This window comes from Melanerpes formicivorus, unplaced genomic scaffold, assembly GCF_026170545.1.
Source record: "Melanerpes formicivorus ecotype bairdi unplaced genomic scaffold, bMelFor1.0.p_v2 SCAF_1, whole genome shotgun sequence".
NCBI classification, from domain to species: Eukaryota; Metazoa; Chordata; class Aves; order Piciformes; family Picidae; genus Melanerpes; species Melanerpes formicivorus.
In genome coordinates this window covers 34,132,060-34,150,776 of record NW_027142353.1, presented here as the reverse complement: position 1 = coordinate 34,150,776, position 18,717 = coordinate 34,132,060, and the positions used below count along the sequence as shown (strand labels likewise).

General features: G+C 50.2%; 2 protein-coding genes across 2 annotated transcripts in view; both read right to left on the bottom strand.

The window, feature by feature from the left end:
* The window catches only part of CAPN5 (calpain 5), a 96,012-nt gene that overhangs the window by 28,016 nt on the left and 49,279 nt on the right, over window positions 1-18,717 (bottom strand). Inside the window, exon 3 of the mRNA XM_068139596.1 lies at window positions 9,041-9,172. Within this exon, the coding sequence (XP_067995697.1) occupies window positions 9,041-9,172 (132 nt within the window). The remainder of the gene's footprint in view (window positions 1-9,040; window positions 9,173-18,717) is intronic.
* OMP (olfactory marker protein) lies at window positions 1,865-4,888 on the bottom strand. The gene has a single exon (XM_068138133.1). It carries the CDS (start codon window positions 4,841-4,843, stop codon window positions 4,364-4,366), a length of 480 nt encoding a protein of 159 aa, XP_067994234.1. The 5' UTR covers window positions 4,844-4,888; the 3' UTR covers window positions 1,865-4,363.

Genomic DNA, 18,717 nt, shown 5'->3' with positions numbered 1-18,717 from the left:
ATTGTTAAGGCTGGAAGAGACCTTTGAGATCATCAAGTCCAAGTGCTTGCCTAAAGCTCACAATCCCACTGCTACTGCTAAGTCACTGCCACTAAAGCATGGCACCACATCCATGTGTCTTCTAAATATCTCCAAGGATGGTGACTCCACCACCTCCCTGGGCAGCTTGTTCCAATGCCTGGTGACCCTTTCTGTGAAGAAATTTTTCCTAATATCCAACCTGAACCTTCCTGGCACAGCTTGAGCCCATTTGCTCATTGTGTCATTTGTTGCATGTGAGAAGAGACTGACCCCTACTTAGTTCCAACCTCTTTTGAGGTCATAGAGGGCAATCAAGTCTCCCCTCAGCCTTCTCTTCTGAGGAATGAACAGCCCCAGTTCCCTCAGCCTCTCCTCTCATAACATGTGTTCAACGCCCTGCACCAGCTTAGCTGCTCTTCTCTGGACATGCTCCAGCACTTAAATGTTCTTCTTGTAGTGAGGGGCCCCAACCCAAATCCAGTACTGAAAACACTCTCTGGTGGTGAAAGCAGCAAAAGAGTATCAAGAAGCAAAAGAAGTAAGCCCTGGTTGTGTTTCTACATAACCCACAGAGAAACAAGAGAAACCTGTTCTGCTTTTTCACAGAATTAACCAGGTTGGAAAAGACCTCAGAGATCATCAAGTCCAACCTATTACCTAATACCTAACACCTCCTGACAATTAAACCATGGCTCCAAGTGCCACATCCAAGCCCTTGTTGAACATCTCCAGGGATGGTGACTCCACCACCTCCCTGGGCAGCACATCCCAACGGCCAATTACTCTGTCTGGGAAGAACTTTCTCCTCACCTCAAGCCTAAACTTCCCCTGGTACAGCTTGAGACTGTGTCCTCTTGTTCTGTGACAGGTTGCCTGGGAGAAGAGACCAACCTCCACCTGTCTACAACCTCCTTTGAGGTAGTTGTAGACAGCAATAAAGTCTCCCCTGAGCCTCTTCTTCTCCAGGCTAAACACCCCCAGCTCCCTCAGCCTCTCCTCACAAGCCTCTCCCCAGCCTTGTTGCCCTTCTCTGGACACGTTCAAGTGTCTCAATGTCCTTCTTAAACTGAGGGGCCCAGAACTGGACACAGTACCCAAGGTGTGGCCTAACCAGTGCTGACTACAGGGCAGAATGACTTCCCTGCTCCTGCTGGCCACGCTATTCCTGATTCAGGCCAGGATGCCATGAGCCTTCTTGGCCACCTGGGCACACTTGCTGAGGGGTTCCCAAAATCTGAAGCTGTAGCACCCTTTAGTGGGACACATTTAGAGTGACAGTCCTAAAAGACAGGTAAATTGAATTCCAGGAACACCAGGTTCATTTCCCCAAGCTGGCTTAGGGCTTTGCTCATTTCTCTTAAGAGGAAAGGCATCTGTGACTAGAGAAATGTCCCTGCTTAGATGGAGGAATTGGTAAACACTGGTTCCCCTAAGCAGGGGCTCCTCCACTGGGAACTTGCCAGGTCAGGAAGGGGAAAGTGAGACCCAGCTGTGCCAGTCTGGTACAGACAGCGATGAAGCTCCCCTGGGAGATGGGACAGAGTGGTGTTTCTGAAGGCCTTTATGAGAGACTGAAACTGCAGGGAAAGTTTCAGTACTGATATAAAGAAGCTCATCTTCCCACTGGCAGAGAGAGGCCGAACCACCCCATTTCACCCCCAACCTTGATGGAAAAGAGGATCCACCTGAAGATCATTTCCCCTTTTCTGCCCAACTTCAAACCTCTCTCCAAACCACACAAAGTGCTAAATTTCTCTATTAAGCCTTTCACATGATGAGAAAAGAAGGTCTATGTCTATTTTACTTTTTCTGGAGGTTAAAAGATGCTCAAAAATACCAACAAGTTGAAAATCAGTGGGTGCTGCTTTACTGGGGAAGCTTCCAAAAAGAGCATGAAGAAGACACACACAGCTTCAGTCCTTAAGGGGAACCCACTTGAGCAGGCTTTTATTTACTGTGGTACAGCGACACCCAATGAGGTATCTCCAGCGAGAGCTCTACCCCACCAAGCAACAACATAGCAAAGGTATATTGTGAGACTTAGAATGAGAAATCCCTTTGGCAGAAGCTCCTGTTATTGGATCTAATGTGGTTTGACCTAAAGTGGGTTGGGCTCACAGTGGGTCCATGCTATGGCCAAGCAGGGATGCATTCAGTTTTACCTCTCCTCACTGACTTGAGCATTTCTTGGGGTCTAAACCAAGACATAGAATCATAGAATGGTAGAGGTTGGAGATCATCGAGTCCTCCAGAGATCACTGAGTCCAACACCCCTGCCAAAGCAGGATCACATAGGGCAGGTCACTCATGAACACATCCAGATGGGTCTTGAAAGTCTCTAGAGAAGGAGGCTCCACAATCTCTCTGGGCAGCCTGTTCCAGTGCTCTGTCACCCTCAAAGAAGCTTCTCCTCATGTTGAGGTGGAACATCCTCTGTTCCAGTTTGTATCTGTGCCCTCATCCTCACAAGGCACAAGTGAAAAGAGCCTGGCACCTTCTTCTTCAACACCCACCCTTAAGATGTTTATAAACTTTAGTAAGATCTCCTCTTAGTCTTCTCTACTCCAGACTAAACAGCCCCAGGTCTCTCAGCCTTTCCTCATCAGATGTTCCAGTCCCTTCATCATCCTTGTTGTCCTTCATCAGACACTCTAGTACATCCCTGTCCCTCTCGAACTGGAGAGCTCAGAACTGGATACAATACTCCAGATGTTGTCTAACTAGGGCAGAGGAGAGGGAGAGGAGAACCTCCCTTGACCTGCTGGCCATCGTCCTCATGGCCATCCACTGACTTTCTCCAGTAGTTCCTTATCTCTTTTGAAATGGAGAGCCCACACCTGGACACACTCCAGATGTGGTCTCACCAGGGCAGAGTAGAGGGGAAGGAGACCTTCCCTTGACCTTCTTGGCCACACTCTTATTAAAGTAGCCCAATTTCTCTGTCAGTGCCTACGACATGCCTGTATGACACTGTGGTTGCAGAGCTTTGGTTGTGAAGTCTGCTTTTCTGAAGGCTTTGAAGAAGAGGTTGAACTTCCAGGGGGATGATCTGCACAGGTCAACAGGTCATGGGCACAAAGTCACCTTGTCCATCACTGACCTCTTCTTACACATCTCAGGAAAATCTCAGGCCATACCCTGAGGAATGCTCAGCCACATCTGAGTGCAGTTACAGTAATACTTGACTCTTCCCTTCTCCTTCACCAAAAAGTGAAGGGTACTTTGGTGGAGAAGACAGAAATGTCTTTTCAAAGTAGCTTTCACTTCTTGGAGGAGGAAGAGGGAACATCCAAAGGTAGTCATTTATTCACAATTGTGGGACAAGCCAGGCATGAAACTATCTCCTGCTCCTAAGGAGCAAAGGTAGCACCTCCCTTCCCTGCTAGGTACTGCTTTGCAGGGACAACAACAGCAGATTCCTGCTCCATGGTCGGCAAAGTGCTCTGCAGCCTCATGGATCTCTATAGATGCTCCAAAAGAAATATATTTATGGGCGTTTTAAGGCCATGACAATGCACAAATTGCTTTGGCTGCAGAGGACTTATTGCTGGCTCAGACCTACAGCCTGCTCTGAGCTGCTGGCTCACTTGCACACCTGCTCCAACCCAGCTCAGGACCACCAATCTCCTGGTAGCACAACATGAACAACATGCTGGAGCACACCTCCCAGAGGGACCCCCAGCAAGAAATGGTGGTGGTCCAACTTCCTTGCACCAGTTTGTCCAGTGGCTTTGCAAGCTGCAGACCACCACGTGTCCAAATGTGCTTCAGCTTCTTGGCAAGGTGATCCTCTGCGGGACAGGTCTTCAGAGACGCTAAGCAGTCACAGCCACAGCAGCCTGAAAGCACTCAGCATCCTTGCAAGGAGAAGCACTCCAACACCAATGAGCCTCCCCTTTTCAACAGCTAGGAAGGAAACTGGAAGCCAAAGGCTTTCTCCAGGCTGTCTCTCTTGTTTCTAGTATGGCAACTCCTTATTCTCCCATTGTGCTGTTGGGATGCAGCAGCCACAGTTGGAGGGCTTAGGGCAGCCAACAAGACCCTGCACCAGTCAGACCCGGTGAATCCCTGCTGAGTTCACAAGCAAGCAGTCTTCTACTCTAGACAAAGAAAGCAGCAAGCTCATGGACACCTTCTCCTCATCAGAGGACAGCACAAATAGGGAATGTTTCACAGGGCTGAGAGGCTCCAGAAGTGCCAAGCTGTTGCCTTTTTTTGTGATGCTGCCCCTCACAGAAGAAAAATAATAAAGCAGCGGGTAGAAACTGAACCAAAAACTGAACTGAGAGAAAGAAAATCAAAGACAGGAGCACAGCTGGAGCAAGGGCTGAGCAAGGGGAGCTCAAGCTTTAAAAACAATGGAGGCCTTCAGCTGAGCTGGCTCCAGGCCCTCGGTGAAAGCCAGGAGGAAATACATCACCTTGCGGATCCGGGCCAGCTCCGCCACCCGCTCCCCAAACTCCTGCGCATCTGCCTCGTTGCACTCCACCTCCCTGGCCCCTGGCTTCTTCCAGAAGATGCCTGCTGGCTCCAGCAGCTGCCGGTTCATCAGGTGGGTGAGGTCAGGAGTCCAGTGCTGGGAGGTGCCTGTCACTGTGACCTTCCCAGGTCCATCCAGCTGGATGTCCCAGCGGAGGAAGCGCAGGCTGTCCTGCCGGCTGAAATCCACCCTGTAGATGTGCTCGTGGGCTTGCAGCAGCTTCTCACCATCCTGGGGCCTCAGGTTCTTTTGCTGCAGGCTCTGGAAGCGCAGCCTCATGCAGCGGGTGAGTTGGTCGTCATGGGTGAAAGGCAGCTTGAGCAGCCCTGCCTCGGCTGCCATCGCCTGCGCTGCTCCTCCGTGAGCTTCCTCAGCAACCTTTGCCTCTCAGACAGGACAGGCAGGGGGAAAAAGCCACCGAGCCCCTGGAGCTGGTGCCCCCTCTCTACGGTACCCAGCAGTGCTAGGCAACCGGGGCTGGTGACGCAAAACCCCCTTCGGGGCTTCCTCTGGGTGCCCTCCTGACTTGTTTGCAGATTAGGAACTGCTGGTGCTGGCGGGCAGGATAATCTATAGGGAAGGGCTGTCTGATGTCAGCCTCCCTGGCAACCTCCCTGACAACCGTGCAACCATGGCTCATTATCCCAAAATGAAGGCGCGGAGCTAGGGATGCCATGCCACAGGTCTGGGTGGCAGTGGCTTCCTCTGAGTGCAGGCTTATGGGAGAATTCAGGCTGCAAGGAGACTCTAGAGGAGTCTGATCCAACCTGCTGCACAAAGCAGGACTTCCTTCGCGGTTAAATCAGGTTGCTTGGGCTGTTGTCCAGTTCCTGTTTGAGTATCTCTGTGGATGGAGATCCCACAGCATCTCTGGGAGCCTGTTCCAGTGTCTGACCATGCTCATGCTGGAGATAAGCTGCAGATTGTGCTGTTGGCTTCTGTCCTGGGACTGTGCATTTCCAGCAAGAGTCTGGCTCTGTCTTGTTGCCCACCCTCCCATTAGGTAGCTGCAGATGGTAATAAACTTCAGCTCCCCTCCTCCTGGTTGCACAAATCCATTTCTCTCAGCTTTTTCTCACATGTCCTGTGCTCCAGACCATCTTGGTGGCCTCAGTCTGACACTGTCACTTCAGTCTGACACTATCTTCTTCTGGGGACTCCAAAACAGCTCCCAGAAGGGCATTAACACACCAGACAGAGGGAAAGAATAATTTACCTCACCCTGTTGGCTGCACCCTGTTTTAGTCTGGCCCCATGTGTGCTTGGCCTTCATCTCTGTAACGGCATGTGCTTGACTCACAGTCAACTTGTCAATCAGGACTCCACACATGCTAAATGGGAAGTAGGGAGATGGGGGGAGCCTTGGGGTATGGTGGAAGAGATCATGTGAATAAAATCATCTCTGGGGATGGAATCACAGAATTGGTCCAACCGTTAACTGGACACTTCCAAGTTCACTGTTAACCCATGTACCTCAGCACCATGTCTACATGTCTTTAAAACACCTTCAGGGGTATGATTCAACCACCACCCTGGGCAACCTGTTCCAGGGCTTGACTACCCTTCCTGTGAAGAATTTTTTCCTAATATCCAATCTAAACCTCCCCTTGTGCAGCTTGAGGCTGCTTCCTCTCGTTCCATCACTTGATACTAGGAAGAAGATGCCAACACCCACATCACTACAACCTCCTTTCAGGTAGTTGTAGGAAGTAAGAAGGTCTCCTCTCAGCCTCCTTTTCTCCAGACTAAACAACCCCTGCTTTCCCAGCCACTCCTCATAGGACATTTCTCTGGATCCTTCACCAGCTTTGCTGCCTTGGACCTGCTCCAGCACCTCAGTGTCTTTCTTGTAGTGAGAGCCCATACACAGGGATGTGCTTGTCCATTCTATCCCTTGAAGACATTGCCCACACTTGAGACAGCTTAACTGTGTGGAGTGGAGAAGAGAGTATGCAGAGCTTAAGTTAAATCTGGTGTAAATTTGGGTTACCTTTTGTAGGAGCAATGAGAGACCTAGGCTAAGATCCCTGTTCAGCTCCTTCCAGACTGATTACTCTGAATCAGAGATGCTTTTGGGTTTTTTTTCTTATGACAGTTTCTAAACCTAGTGTTTGCTGCTTTGTCTGTCCTCTCAGTTGTTGCTTGCACCAACACATTGGCCAGGCAGGAGCAGAGATTTTTCCTGCAGGCACTGGATCCTATGTGTGTAGACACCCAAGGGCCAAGGAGCAGCAGGTACCTCCATCAAGGTTATCACAACTGCACATGGAACCATATCGAGGACCAAGAGCCCCATTATTCCTAGGCCAGTTAAGGATTCTGACATCTTCTGTGATTCTGTGACCATGCTGGAACATGTCCAGAGAAGGGCCATGAGAATGAGCAGGGGGCTGCAGCTCCTCTGCTGTGAGGACAGGCTGAGGGAGTTGGGGTTGTTCAGTTTGGAGAAGAGAAGGCTCTGAGGAAACCTTATTGTGGCCTTCCAATATGTGAAAGAGGCCTACAAGAAAGATGGTGAGGGACTTCTTAGGGTGTCAGGTAGTGATAGGAGTAGGGGGAATGGATCCAAGCTAGAGGAGGGGAGATTTATGTTAGATGTTAGGAAGAAGTTCTTCCCCATGAGGGTGGTGAGATACTGGCACAGGTTGCCCAGGGAGGTGGTGGAAGCCTCATCCCTGGAGGTTTTTAAGGCCAGGCTGGATGTGGCTCTGAGCAACCTGCTCTAGTATAAGGTACCCCTGGCTGTGGCAGGGGGGGTTGGAACTGGATGATCCTTGGGGTCCTTTCCAACCATGACAATTCTGTGTGATTCTGTGACCATGCTCTAATTCCAGCACAGCCAGAAGAGCAGGAGTCTTTTTGGACTAAGGGCTTCATTTGTTCATTTGATATCTCCCCTTTTGCTTTAAAAGTTGCTGCTGCAGATTAGCGCTATGGTTACTCCTTGCAATTTATCACAAGCTCTCAAAGCACCTTGCAAAGGAGGTGCAAAAGTCTCATTTAATTCAGAGGTCTCCAAAAGGAGAAGTGTGCTAAAGCAGTCTGACCAGAGTACTGTAGTGACCATCACAGCAAACTGACCATCACTGGAAGGGAATGCTGGGGTGAAGACTGCATCTTATGCTTCTGCCAGAAAACAAACCTTTCAGAAAGAAAGAGGCAGGTAAAGAAGAGCCTCTGAGACTTCAGTGCACGGAAAACGAGGAGCCACAAATCCCCCAGCCAAATTGCCAAGGGAGTAAAAGCAATGCCATTGGCAAGCTGAAATAATGAGGTGTCCAAAGGGACCTGGCTTCAGCTGGGTTGGCATTTCCCAGGGCAGGGCTGGAAGTGAATGGTGAGGAGGGGAGACAGCTCACCTGCTCACCCTTGGGAGAGGCAGAGGAACAAGCTAAACAACCCTTTGCACCACATCTGAGAGCCACAACAGTCACCACAGCCACCATGAGGAGGAAACTTTTCTGCTTGTCCAAAGCCAGCAACATCTATCCTGTTCCCACATGAAGCAAAACTGTGATTTTAACAGCAAATGGAGATGCCACAATAAGTTCCTGTGCACAGTGCTCATGATCAAGAAACCCCCAAGCAGCAGAGGCTGGAAGTACCCAGCACACAGAGCAGATGCAAAGGTGTGGAGTTGAAGAAACCCTTTAGGCTTTGTTGCAGTAGGAGCCTGTGGGTGAAGCAGGTGATGGTGTCTGCACACACTGTAGGACTTTGGTGGCTGCCTTCTGCAGTAAAAGTCTAGGAAAAGGTTCTTGCAGCTTGCTGGTTTCTTGTCCTACAATGAGACACCAGGGACTGAAGCCCATGTTTGTCTTGGCTTTCATAGCACTGCCTTCTTTTGTAGCTGAGGACATGGCTAATGATGGACACAGGCTGTCCAAGGATGTGGCACTAAAGACCTCTTTTTCCTCCGTACCTCTGTGGTTGCTCCCCAGGTCTGCAGTCTCCTGCTGTGGTGCAGCTTCCTGGTGGCTTTCTGGCCCCCAGTTCCTCTGCACCCAACATTTAGAGGAGCACTGCAACATGGTGTAATCCAGACATGAGACATGCCAAGGATGGATGCTTTGGGGAAGCAGAGAGATGGGAGAGACACCAATACCCTCAAATCACTCTACCTGTCCCAGCACAAGGTGTCTCATGGCCAAGGTGGGCAAACACCAGGCAAAGAGAGGTAAAACCATGGGAGCCAGAGAAATGGATCAAATGTTGCAGCTGAGCATCCTGATTTTTGTTGTTCTTGGGTTTTAGGTTATTTTGGAGTGGGGAGGGTTGGATTTGGGATCTGGAGGACAGGATGGGACTTTATCCACTTGCTTAAGGAAAAACTGGCCAAGGGTTTGCCTTGAGTGTGATGTGAGTGCAGCTGTGATGACTAATTCTCCTTGAAAGACAGTCCTTTAAGGGAGGTTTTGCACATGAACAGTTTTTCAGGACCTGAAGTATCCCTGAAGAACCAGCCTCTGAGCTGGACAAACACAATGCAGAGCCAAGGTGTTGAAGCCAGGCTTTCCTCTGGCACAGGGAACCACTTACCTTCTGCCAGAGAGACTCCCGGGATGCCAGGGAGGAGCAGGCAGCCACAAACCAGCAGTTCCCAACCTGGCCCTGGTGTAAGTCATGGGAGCTGATGCCATCCACAAAGAGATGTGGATCATCACAGATTTCCTGTGGGACAAGAGGAAAAAAGAGACATTGGGTAAGCAAAAAGAACAGGAAGTCAGGAGCAAAGCTGCTGCTTCTCTTCCTCAAGCTTCATTTAAATTCCACCTACAGCTTTCTGCTGGCCTCATCCATCACTGGTGGCAGGAGAACTTTGTCCTGCTTTGTGCTCTCACCAGGACATGGGCAGTATCACTGCTGAAGCCACACCAGTCCTCCTCTGTACTCTATTCTATCATCAGCACAGCCTTGCTGTAATTATCCCTGGTGGTGATGTTTTCAGACCATTACAGACCTAGTGACCCATCCCCTCTTCTAAGACCACTCTTCATCATTTCTCATAAGCCCTTCAGCCCTCTCTAGTCTGTGACTGATTTATAAGCTTCTCATAGAGCCACAGAGAGGTTTGGAGGGACCTTAAAGGTCATCTAGCCCCAAATCCCCTGCCCACCATCAGTTTGCTCCAAGCCCCATCCCACCTGGCCTTGAACACTTTCAAGGATGGGGCTTCCACAACCTCTCCGGGCAACTTCAGCGCAAAGAATTCCTTCTCAATATCTAATTTGAATCTACCCTCTGTCAGTTGGCGATCATTACTTCTCATCCTATCACTACACTGCCTAAAAAGAGCCCCTCCTCATCTTTCCTGTAGGTCCCCTTGAAGGCTGCTACAGGTTCTCCCCAGGGCCTTCTCTTCTCCAGGCTGAACAACCCCAGCTCTCTCAGCCTGTCCTCACAGGGGACATGTTTCAGCCCCCTGATCACCTTCATGCCCCTTCTCTGGACCTGCTCCAACAGGTCCATGTCTTCTTTATGCTGCAGGCCCCAGACCTGGATCTGGCACTGAAGGTGAGGTATCACCAGAGTGGAGCAGAGGGGGAGAATCACCTCCCTCATCTTGCTGCCCACACTGCTGTGGATACAGCCTGGGATGCAGCTGGCTTTCTGGGCTGCAAATGTACATTTCTGGCTCATACTCAGCTTTTCATTCACCAGCACACCCAGTTCTTCTCCACAAGACTGCCCTCAACCCCAACATCTCCCAGCCTGCATTTGTGCTTGGCATAGTTCCCACCCAGTTAAAGGATCTTGCATTTGGCCTCCTAGAACTTTGATACTTGCACAGGCCACCTCTGAAGACTTATTTTGCCCCAAAGAGCATGAGAGCATCACTCAAACCCACTGCTTCCCAACCTGGAACTTGTGGATTCCTCCAAAAATAAAACCCTGCAGGGACAAGGGCAGGGCAGCACCAAGTATTTAGATGAAGACTCACAGTGCCTCCATCAGACAGTTCACCTAGGGAAGCTCAAGGTAGATTGAGAGCTCAGTGATGGTTGCAAGAAGCCAAGTGTCCTCACTCAGGAGGTCTGTCCTTCCAGATCCTTAGCACAGCAGATGGAGAAAATTCAGTGAGCCAAAAGCTTTGTAGCTGGGCCAGGGGGATGAAATGCTCATACTGACACCAAAACCAGCATGGTGGATTGTGCATAGGCACCATCAAGGGAGAAACTTGGGTAGGAGGCAGCTAGCAGGTAAACTCATCCTTCCAATCACTCAGGTACCAACCTCACTGCCTTTCCACTGCCCAGCTCTCCCTCTTCCTGCTCCCACTTAGAGCCTGGACAAGTAAGAGGAACAAGGCACTACTGGAGACAGTCCTACAGAGGGCCACAAAGAAGATGAGGGGACTGAAGCATCTCTTTCATGAGGAGAGGCTGAGAGACCTTTGGCTGTTTAGCCTGAGAGGGGATCATCTCAATTCTTATCAGTATCTAAAGGATCACAAGGAAGGGGCCAGACTCTTTTCAGTGGTGCCCAGTGATGGGACAAAGGACAATGTGCACAAATTGGAACTCAGGAGGTTCCACCTAAACATATGGAGAAACTTTTGTTTTTCCTTTGAGGGTGATGGAGCCCTGGATCAGGCTACCCAGAGGTTGTGGAGACTTTTTCTCTGCAGAGATTCCAAACCTGCTGGATGTAATCCTGGGAAACCTGCTGTGGGTGACCCTGCTTTAGCAGGGGAGGTGGGTATCAGATATTCTCCAGAGGTCCCTTCCAACCCCCACCAGCCTGTGATTCTGTGAGGGTGTTAAGCAAGCTTCATGTGAAACACTGCTTTTTTCTTAACAGTCCAGTCTGGAAGGTCATGTCCAGCTGGAGGCTGGGAGAGAATGAGACCAACAAAGAGCTGAAAGAATCTTCTCCCCTTTGTTATTATGTTTAATTTGAAGGGGAGAAAGGAAGGGTGGGTTTTTCCTTCTTCCCACACACCTCCCAGTTTTTCAGGCTGGCTGCACTCAGAAGAACATGTTCCCCCAAAAATCTGCAATGCCTCAATCCATAGAATCCTAGAATCTTTTGAGTTGCAAGAGACTTTTGAGATAAAGTCCAACCACTAACCCAGCACTGCCAGGTCACCACTAAACCAGATCTGTTAACACCACATCTACACAGCTTTTAAATCCCTCCAGGGATGGTGGCTCCACTACTGTTGTGGGCAGCCTGTTCCAGGCCTTGACAACCCTTTCAAGGAAGGAATTTTTCATAAGGTACAATTCACAACTGACACAACTTGAGGCTGTTTTCTCTTGTCCCATTGCTTCTTACTTGGGAGAAAAGAGCAACTCCCACCTCACTTCAACCTCATTTCAGGAAGTTGGAGAGAGTGAGAAGGTCTCCCCTCAGCTTCCTCTCTCTAGGCTGAACAATCCTTGTTCCCTCAGCTGCTGCTCATAAGATTTAGAATAGAATAGAATAGAATAGAATAGAATAGAATAGAATAGAATAGAATAGGATAGGATAGGATAGGATAGGATAGGATAGGATAGGATAGGATAGGATAGGATAGGATAGGATAGGACAGGATAGAAGAGAATAGAATAGAATAGAATAGAATAGAATAGAATAGAATAGAATAGAATAGAATAGAATAGAATAGAATAGAATAGAATAGAATAGAATAGAATAGACCAGGTTGGAAGAGACCTTCAAGATCATCGTGTCCCACCTATCATCCAACACCACCTAATCAACTAACCCATGCAACCGAGCACTCTAGCAAGTCTCCTCCTGAACACCTCCAGTGTTGGCGACTCCACCACCTCCCCGGGCAGCCCATTCCAATGGGCAATCACTCTCTCTGTGCAAAACTTCCTCCTGACCTCCAGCCTAAACCTCCCCTGGCACAGCCTGAGACTGTGTCCTCTTGTTCTGGTACTGGGTGCCTGGGAGAAGAGACCAACCCCTGCCTGGCTACAACCTCCCTTAAGGTAGTTGTAGAGAACAATAAGGTCTCCTCTGAGCCTCCTCTTCTCCAGGCTAAGCAACCCCAGCTCCCTCAGTCTCTCCTCACAGGGCTGTGTTCCAAGCCCCTCAACAACTTTGTTGCCCTTCTCTGGACTCGTTCCAGCAAGTCAACATCCTTCCTAAACTGAGGGGCCCAGAACTGGACACAGGACTCAAGGTGTGGCCTAACCAGTGCAGTGTACAGGGGCAGAATGACCTCCCTGCTCCTGCTGGCCACACTGTTCTTGATGCAGGCCAGGATGCCATTGGCCCTCTTGGCTTCCTGGGCACACTGCAGGCTCATGTTCAGCCTACCATCAACCAGCACCCCCAGGTCCCTCTCTGCCTGGCTGCTCTCCAGCCACTCTGACCCCAGCCTGTAGTACTGCATGGGGTTGTTGTGGCCAATGTGCAGCACCTGGCACTTGGATGTGTTCAATCTCATGCCCTTGGACTCTGCCCATCTGTCCAGCCTGTCCAGGTCCCTCTGCAGAGCCTCTCTACCCTCCAGCAGATCAACTCCTGCCCCCAGCTTGGTGTCGTCCACAAATTTACTGATGATGGACTCAATGTAGTTGTGATCTAGACCCTTCAACAGCTTTCTTGCCCTTCTTTGGACATGCTCCAGCACCTTCTTGTAGTGAGGAGTCCATTACAGGGAGGAACAGGAATTGCTCCTTAAACACCTCCTGCTATTGCCACCCATACCAGCCAGCACAGTACACCAAAATAATAATCTGATCTTCATCCAGACACAAACTGTGCAAGGATCAAACCTAAGAGAAAGGACTATTCCCCTCCCAGCTGTTGGTGTTGCAGGAGGTTGGGATAAGCACTAGAGGGAAGCAAGCTGACAGGCAGCAAAGGCATGAGCCGCCTGCACTTCTCATCAGCACTGAATACAGGCAGGGCTGGGAGAGGAGCAGGGGGGGTTCACTCCTGTTTCATACCACTGAGGAAGCACCCAGCAGCAGGGGATGCATCCATCCTGTCTGTCTGCAAGATCAGAGCTAAGAGACCCTATTCTGGGGGGCTGAGGCACCTTTTTTCACAGAATCACAAAAGGCTTTAGGCTGCAAGGGACCTTTAAATGTCACCTAGTCCACGCCTCCTGCAGTCAGCAGGGACACCTTCAACTAGATCAGGTTGCTCAGAGCCCCAAACTACCTGACCCAGAATGTTTCCATGGATGGGGCACCTACTACCTGGGCAACCTGGACCAATGCCTCATAACCTTCAGTGTAAAACAATTTTTTCCTCCTATCTAGCCTGAATCTTCCTCTTTTAGTTTCACAGAATCAGGTTGGAAAAGACCCTCAGGATCACCAAGTCCAAACAATAACCCTACTCTGCAAGGGTCACCCCTAAACCATAGCCCCAAGCACCACATATAAACCACCTTGAAACACATCCAGGGTTGGGGACTCAACCCGCTCCCTGCCCAGCACGTTCCAGAGCCTGACCACTCTTGCTGGGAAAGATGTTTTCGTACTGTCCAGTCTAAACCTACCCAGTCACAGCTTGAGGCCATTCCCTTCTGTTCTATCACTCATTACCTGTGAGAAGAGCCCAGCAGCAGCCTCTCCACATTGTCCTTTCAGGTAGTTGTAGACAGCAATGAGGTCTCCTCTCAGCCTCCTCTTTTCCAAACTAAACAGCCCCAGCTCCCTCAGTCACTCCTCATAAGATTTATGCTCCAATGGTTTCAAACCATCACCCCTTGTCCTATCACAACAGGTCCTGCTAGAAGATCTGCCCCCATCTTTCTTATTGGCCCCTTTAAGTGTTGCTAGGCCATGAGAAGGTCTCCCTAGAGCTTTCTCTTCTCCAGGCTGAACAACCCCAACTCTGCCCCATCTGAGGACCACAGCTTCCCTTTCTACCCTTGGGTAAATCTGCAGTGTACAAACCAGAGGTTGCTTGGTATTAAGAAGACAAGGAAGAAGGTGAAAGAATGAAGAATGTATCCTGCTTGGCAGAAAACAGCATAGGGTAGAGGGCAGCAGATGCTCAGGGACCTTTCCTAAGAGCAGAGCTGCCAGTTAGCTGAGATTTCCCATCACCAGGACATGATTTCCCATCACCAGCTGTGATTTCCCACCACCAGGAAAGAGTCTGCAAATTAGCCCCCTGTGGTTGCTGATTTTGACAGAGGGAAGCCCCTATGTACTCAACAAAAGAGCAGCCTGGCCAGGCAGGGCTGACAGATGCAGCTTATTAGACCCTTTTTCTCACAGACCCATGGCAGCAAGGAAGATGCCATGGCTGGAAATGCTTAGGCCAGGGCAGGTTTCTTCTTCAAAACACAATAATGCCCATTTGACTCAGCTTCTCTTCTCACTGGAACACTGCAATGGGTTGCCCAGGGGAGTGGTTGAGGCCCCATCCCTGGAGATATTTAAGGCCAGGCTTGGGAGGGCTCTGGACAACCAGATCTACTTGAGAATGTCCCTGTTTGCCACAGAGGGGCTTGGACTGGATGAGGCACTTAGTACCACGGTTTAGTTGATTAGATGGCCTTGGGTGATAGGTTGGACTGGATGATCTTGAAGATCTTTTCCAATCTGGTTAATGCTGTCAATTCTGTGAATCACTAAAGAGAAGATTGAACCTTTGGAGGTCCCTTCCAACCCAACCCATTCTATGATTCTGTGATCATGCAGATGAGTCCTTAAGGGCATATTGTTCTTGAAGAACTCATTCAAGAAGCCTTTCAGGTGCTGCAGTAGGTGTTTCCCATTCAGGTGTACACTTGGATGTGGTATTTCCAGGTGCTTTTGGCCCAGCATGGCTGTGACTGAAAGCACACACTTGCTGTACAATTTAGCGGCCCAGGGGTTTTTTAATCTCCTTCCCCCATAATGTGCAAAGCCCAGTGGCAGCTTGCAGATGGATTGGAAGTTTCCTAGGAACATGAAGGCTGCTAAATGCTACAGTCCTCTGTTGTGCCAGGGGGTGGCAGGCTCTCCCTTGACCCAGGATCTTGCATGTCTGGAGATGCATCAGGCCTTGGGGAAGCAGTGATGCTTGGCAGGAGGGTCATTCCAGCACAATATACAGGCCTGGCTGGAAGGAAACAGCACCTGAGCTCTGCCCAGTGAGCCTTCCCAAAAGTCAAATCCCAAAAGGTTCAGTGAGTCTTCCCAGGAATCCACCCTGAAGAGCAAAGAGGGGTGGCCATGCCTCCCTGCAGATAGACCAAGCAGCACCCTCCAGCCCCCGCACTGAGCTCAGTGATCCTAAGCACAGACTCATCAAATCCATGTAGTTAGAAGGAACTTAGGGACATCACAGAATCAACCAGGTTGGAAGAGACCTGCAAGACCATCAAGTCCAACTGATCACCCAAGCCTAAATAATCAACTAGACCATGGCACTAAATGCCTCATCCAATCTTTTCTCAAATACCTCCAGGGATATCAACCCCACCACCTCCCTGGGCAGCCCACTCCAATGGCCAATCACTCTGTCTAGAATTAGCTTTACTTTCCCTTTCACACCCAGCAGTGATTTATTTGCATTTTCACTACTTTCTGTTCAAGACCTGTGAACATTTTTTAAAGGCACAGCCTAAAACTACCACATCCAGTCCTCACTGAAGCTGCTGAGCCTCAGTCTAGACTGTATGGCCTTCAATCCACAGGGATGACATTCCCTGGGAGCTCTGCCAGTACTGTGGTGAGAACAAGGGACCAAGATACTGCTACAGCAAGACTGCAAAGCCTCAAGGGTTGCACGGCTGGCACCAGCACGTGCTGCAGCACCTTCAGGGTGCAAAGCACCCTGAGAGCCATCGAGCACCAGGCTCACACTCAGAGGTGGGTGATAAACTAGAGGCTAGTGGTAACTAGCTCAAGAAGATGAGCAAGGTGTTTAAAAGATGCAGAGATGTGGTGCAGAGGGATGTAGCTCAGCAGCATACTTGGTGCTACTAACTGAGCTCAATGATTTTAAAGGTCTTTTACAACCAACACAATTCTATGACTCTGTGATCCCATGGAACAGCATTGAATGTAGCTTTCCTTCTCCTGTGCACAGAGCTGGAAGAGACAAGGAGCTTCCTCTGCAGCCAGACTGAATTACAGGGCCTGGGGTTTGCAGATGCAAGGGCAGGAGAGAAGCAGAGGTACTCTGGCCATAGGAGGTCATCACCTTGTTGTCCTCTCGTCCCTCCCACGCAGCTGACCAAACCCAGGTGAGCAGTAACATTTACCCAGGGAGGCACAGCACCAAAAAGCAAACACCACGTCACGCTCCATGCACCATGACCTCGACAGAAGAGGGCAGCCCACAAATGTCTGCACCCATGCACAGCCTGGGGGCCTCCTGGGCTCAGAGCTCAGTCACCACAGAATCAGCTCAAACTGCCCCATGGCACACAAGGCTTCAGCAAACAGTCCTCTCTTTCATCCCATCACATCCTGGGGCATGACTGCTCCTAGTCTGGACAAGAAGGACATTGAGGTGGTGGAGCATGTCCAGAATACAGAATACACCAGGCTGGAAATGACCTCAGACATCATCAAGACCAACCTATCACCCAACACCATCTCATCAACTAAACCATGGCACTAAGTGCCTCATCAAGGCTGTTTTTAAACACCTCCACTGATGGTGACTCCAACACCTCCGTGGGCAGCACATTCCAATGGCCAGTCTCTCTTTCTGGGAGGAATTTTCTTCCTAACCTCCAGCCTAAACCTCCCCTGGTGCAGCTTGAGACTGTGTCCTCTCCTTGACATCCAGAGAAGATCAACAAAGGTGGTGAAGAATCTAGAGCACAGGTCATGTGAGGAGCTGCTGAGGGAACTGGGGTTGTTTAGCCTGGAGGGAAGGAGGCTGAGGAGAGACCTCACTCTCTACAGCTGGACGAAAGGAGGTGGAAGCAAGGTGGGGGTTGGTCTCCTCTCCCAAATAACAAGCAATAGGACAAGAGGAAACGGCCTCAACTTGTGCCAGAGGAGGTTTAGGGTGGATATGAGGAAAAATCTCTTCACCAAAAAGGGTTCTGAAGCCCTGGAACAGGCTGCCCAGGGCTGTCATGGAGTCACCACCCCTGAAGGGACTTGAAAGATGTACGTATGCTGCCGACAGACAGGATTTAATGGTTACATGGCAGTGTTGGGCAAATGATTTGACTTGATGATCCTAAAGGTCTTTTCCAACAAAAACTATTCTATGGTTAGAATACAATAAAATAGAATAGAATTAACCAGGTTGGAAAAGACTTTTGAGAGGATCAAGTCCAACCTATCACCCAACACCATCTAATCAACTAATCCATGGCACCAAGTGCCTCATCCAGTCTCCACTTAAAAACCTCCAGTGATGGTGACTCCACCACCTCCCTGGGCAGCCCATTCCTATGGCAAATCTCTCTTTCTATGAAGAATTTCTTCCTAACATCCAACCTAAACCTCCCCTGGCGCAGCCTGAGACTGTGTCCTCTTGTTCTGGTGCTGGCTACCTGGGAGAAGAGACCAACCCCCACCTGTCCACAACCTCCCTTAAGGTAGTTGTAGAGAGCAATAAGGTCTCCTCTGAGCCTCCTCTTCTCCAGGCTAAGCAACCCCAGCTCCCTCAGTCTCTCCTCACAGGGCTGTGTTCCAAGCCCCTCCTCAGCTTTGTTGCCCTTCTCTGGACTCGTTCCAGCAAGTCAACCTCCTTCCTAAACTGAGGGGCCCAGAACTGGACACAGGACTCAAAGTGTGGCCTAACCAGTGCTGAGTACAGGGGCAGAATGACCTCCCTGCTCCTGCTGGCCACACTGTTCCTGATGCAGGCCAGGATGCCATTGGCCCTCTTGGCCACCTGGGCACACTGCAGGCTCATGTTCAGCCTACCATCGACCAGTACACCCAGGTTCCTTTCTGCCTGGCTGCTCTCCAGCCACTCTGACCCCAGCCTGTAGCTCTGCATGGAGTTGTTGTGGCCAATGTGCAGAACCTGGCACTTGGATGTGTTCAATCTCATGCCCTTGGACTCTGCCCATCTGTCCAGCCTGTCAAGGTCCCTCTGCAGAGCCTCTCTACCCTCCAGCAGATCAACTCCTGCCCCCAGCTTGGTGTCATCTGCAAATTTACTGATGATGGACTCAATCTCCTCATCCAGATCATCAATAAAGATATTGAACAGGATGGGGCCCAGCACTGATCCCTGGGGCACACCACTAGTGACTGGCTGCCAGCTGGATGTGGCACCATTCACCACCACTCTCTGGGCTCAGCCCTCCAGCCAGTTCCTAACCCAGCACAGAGTGC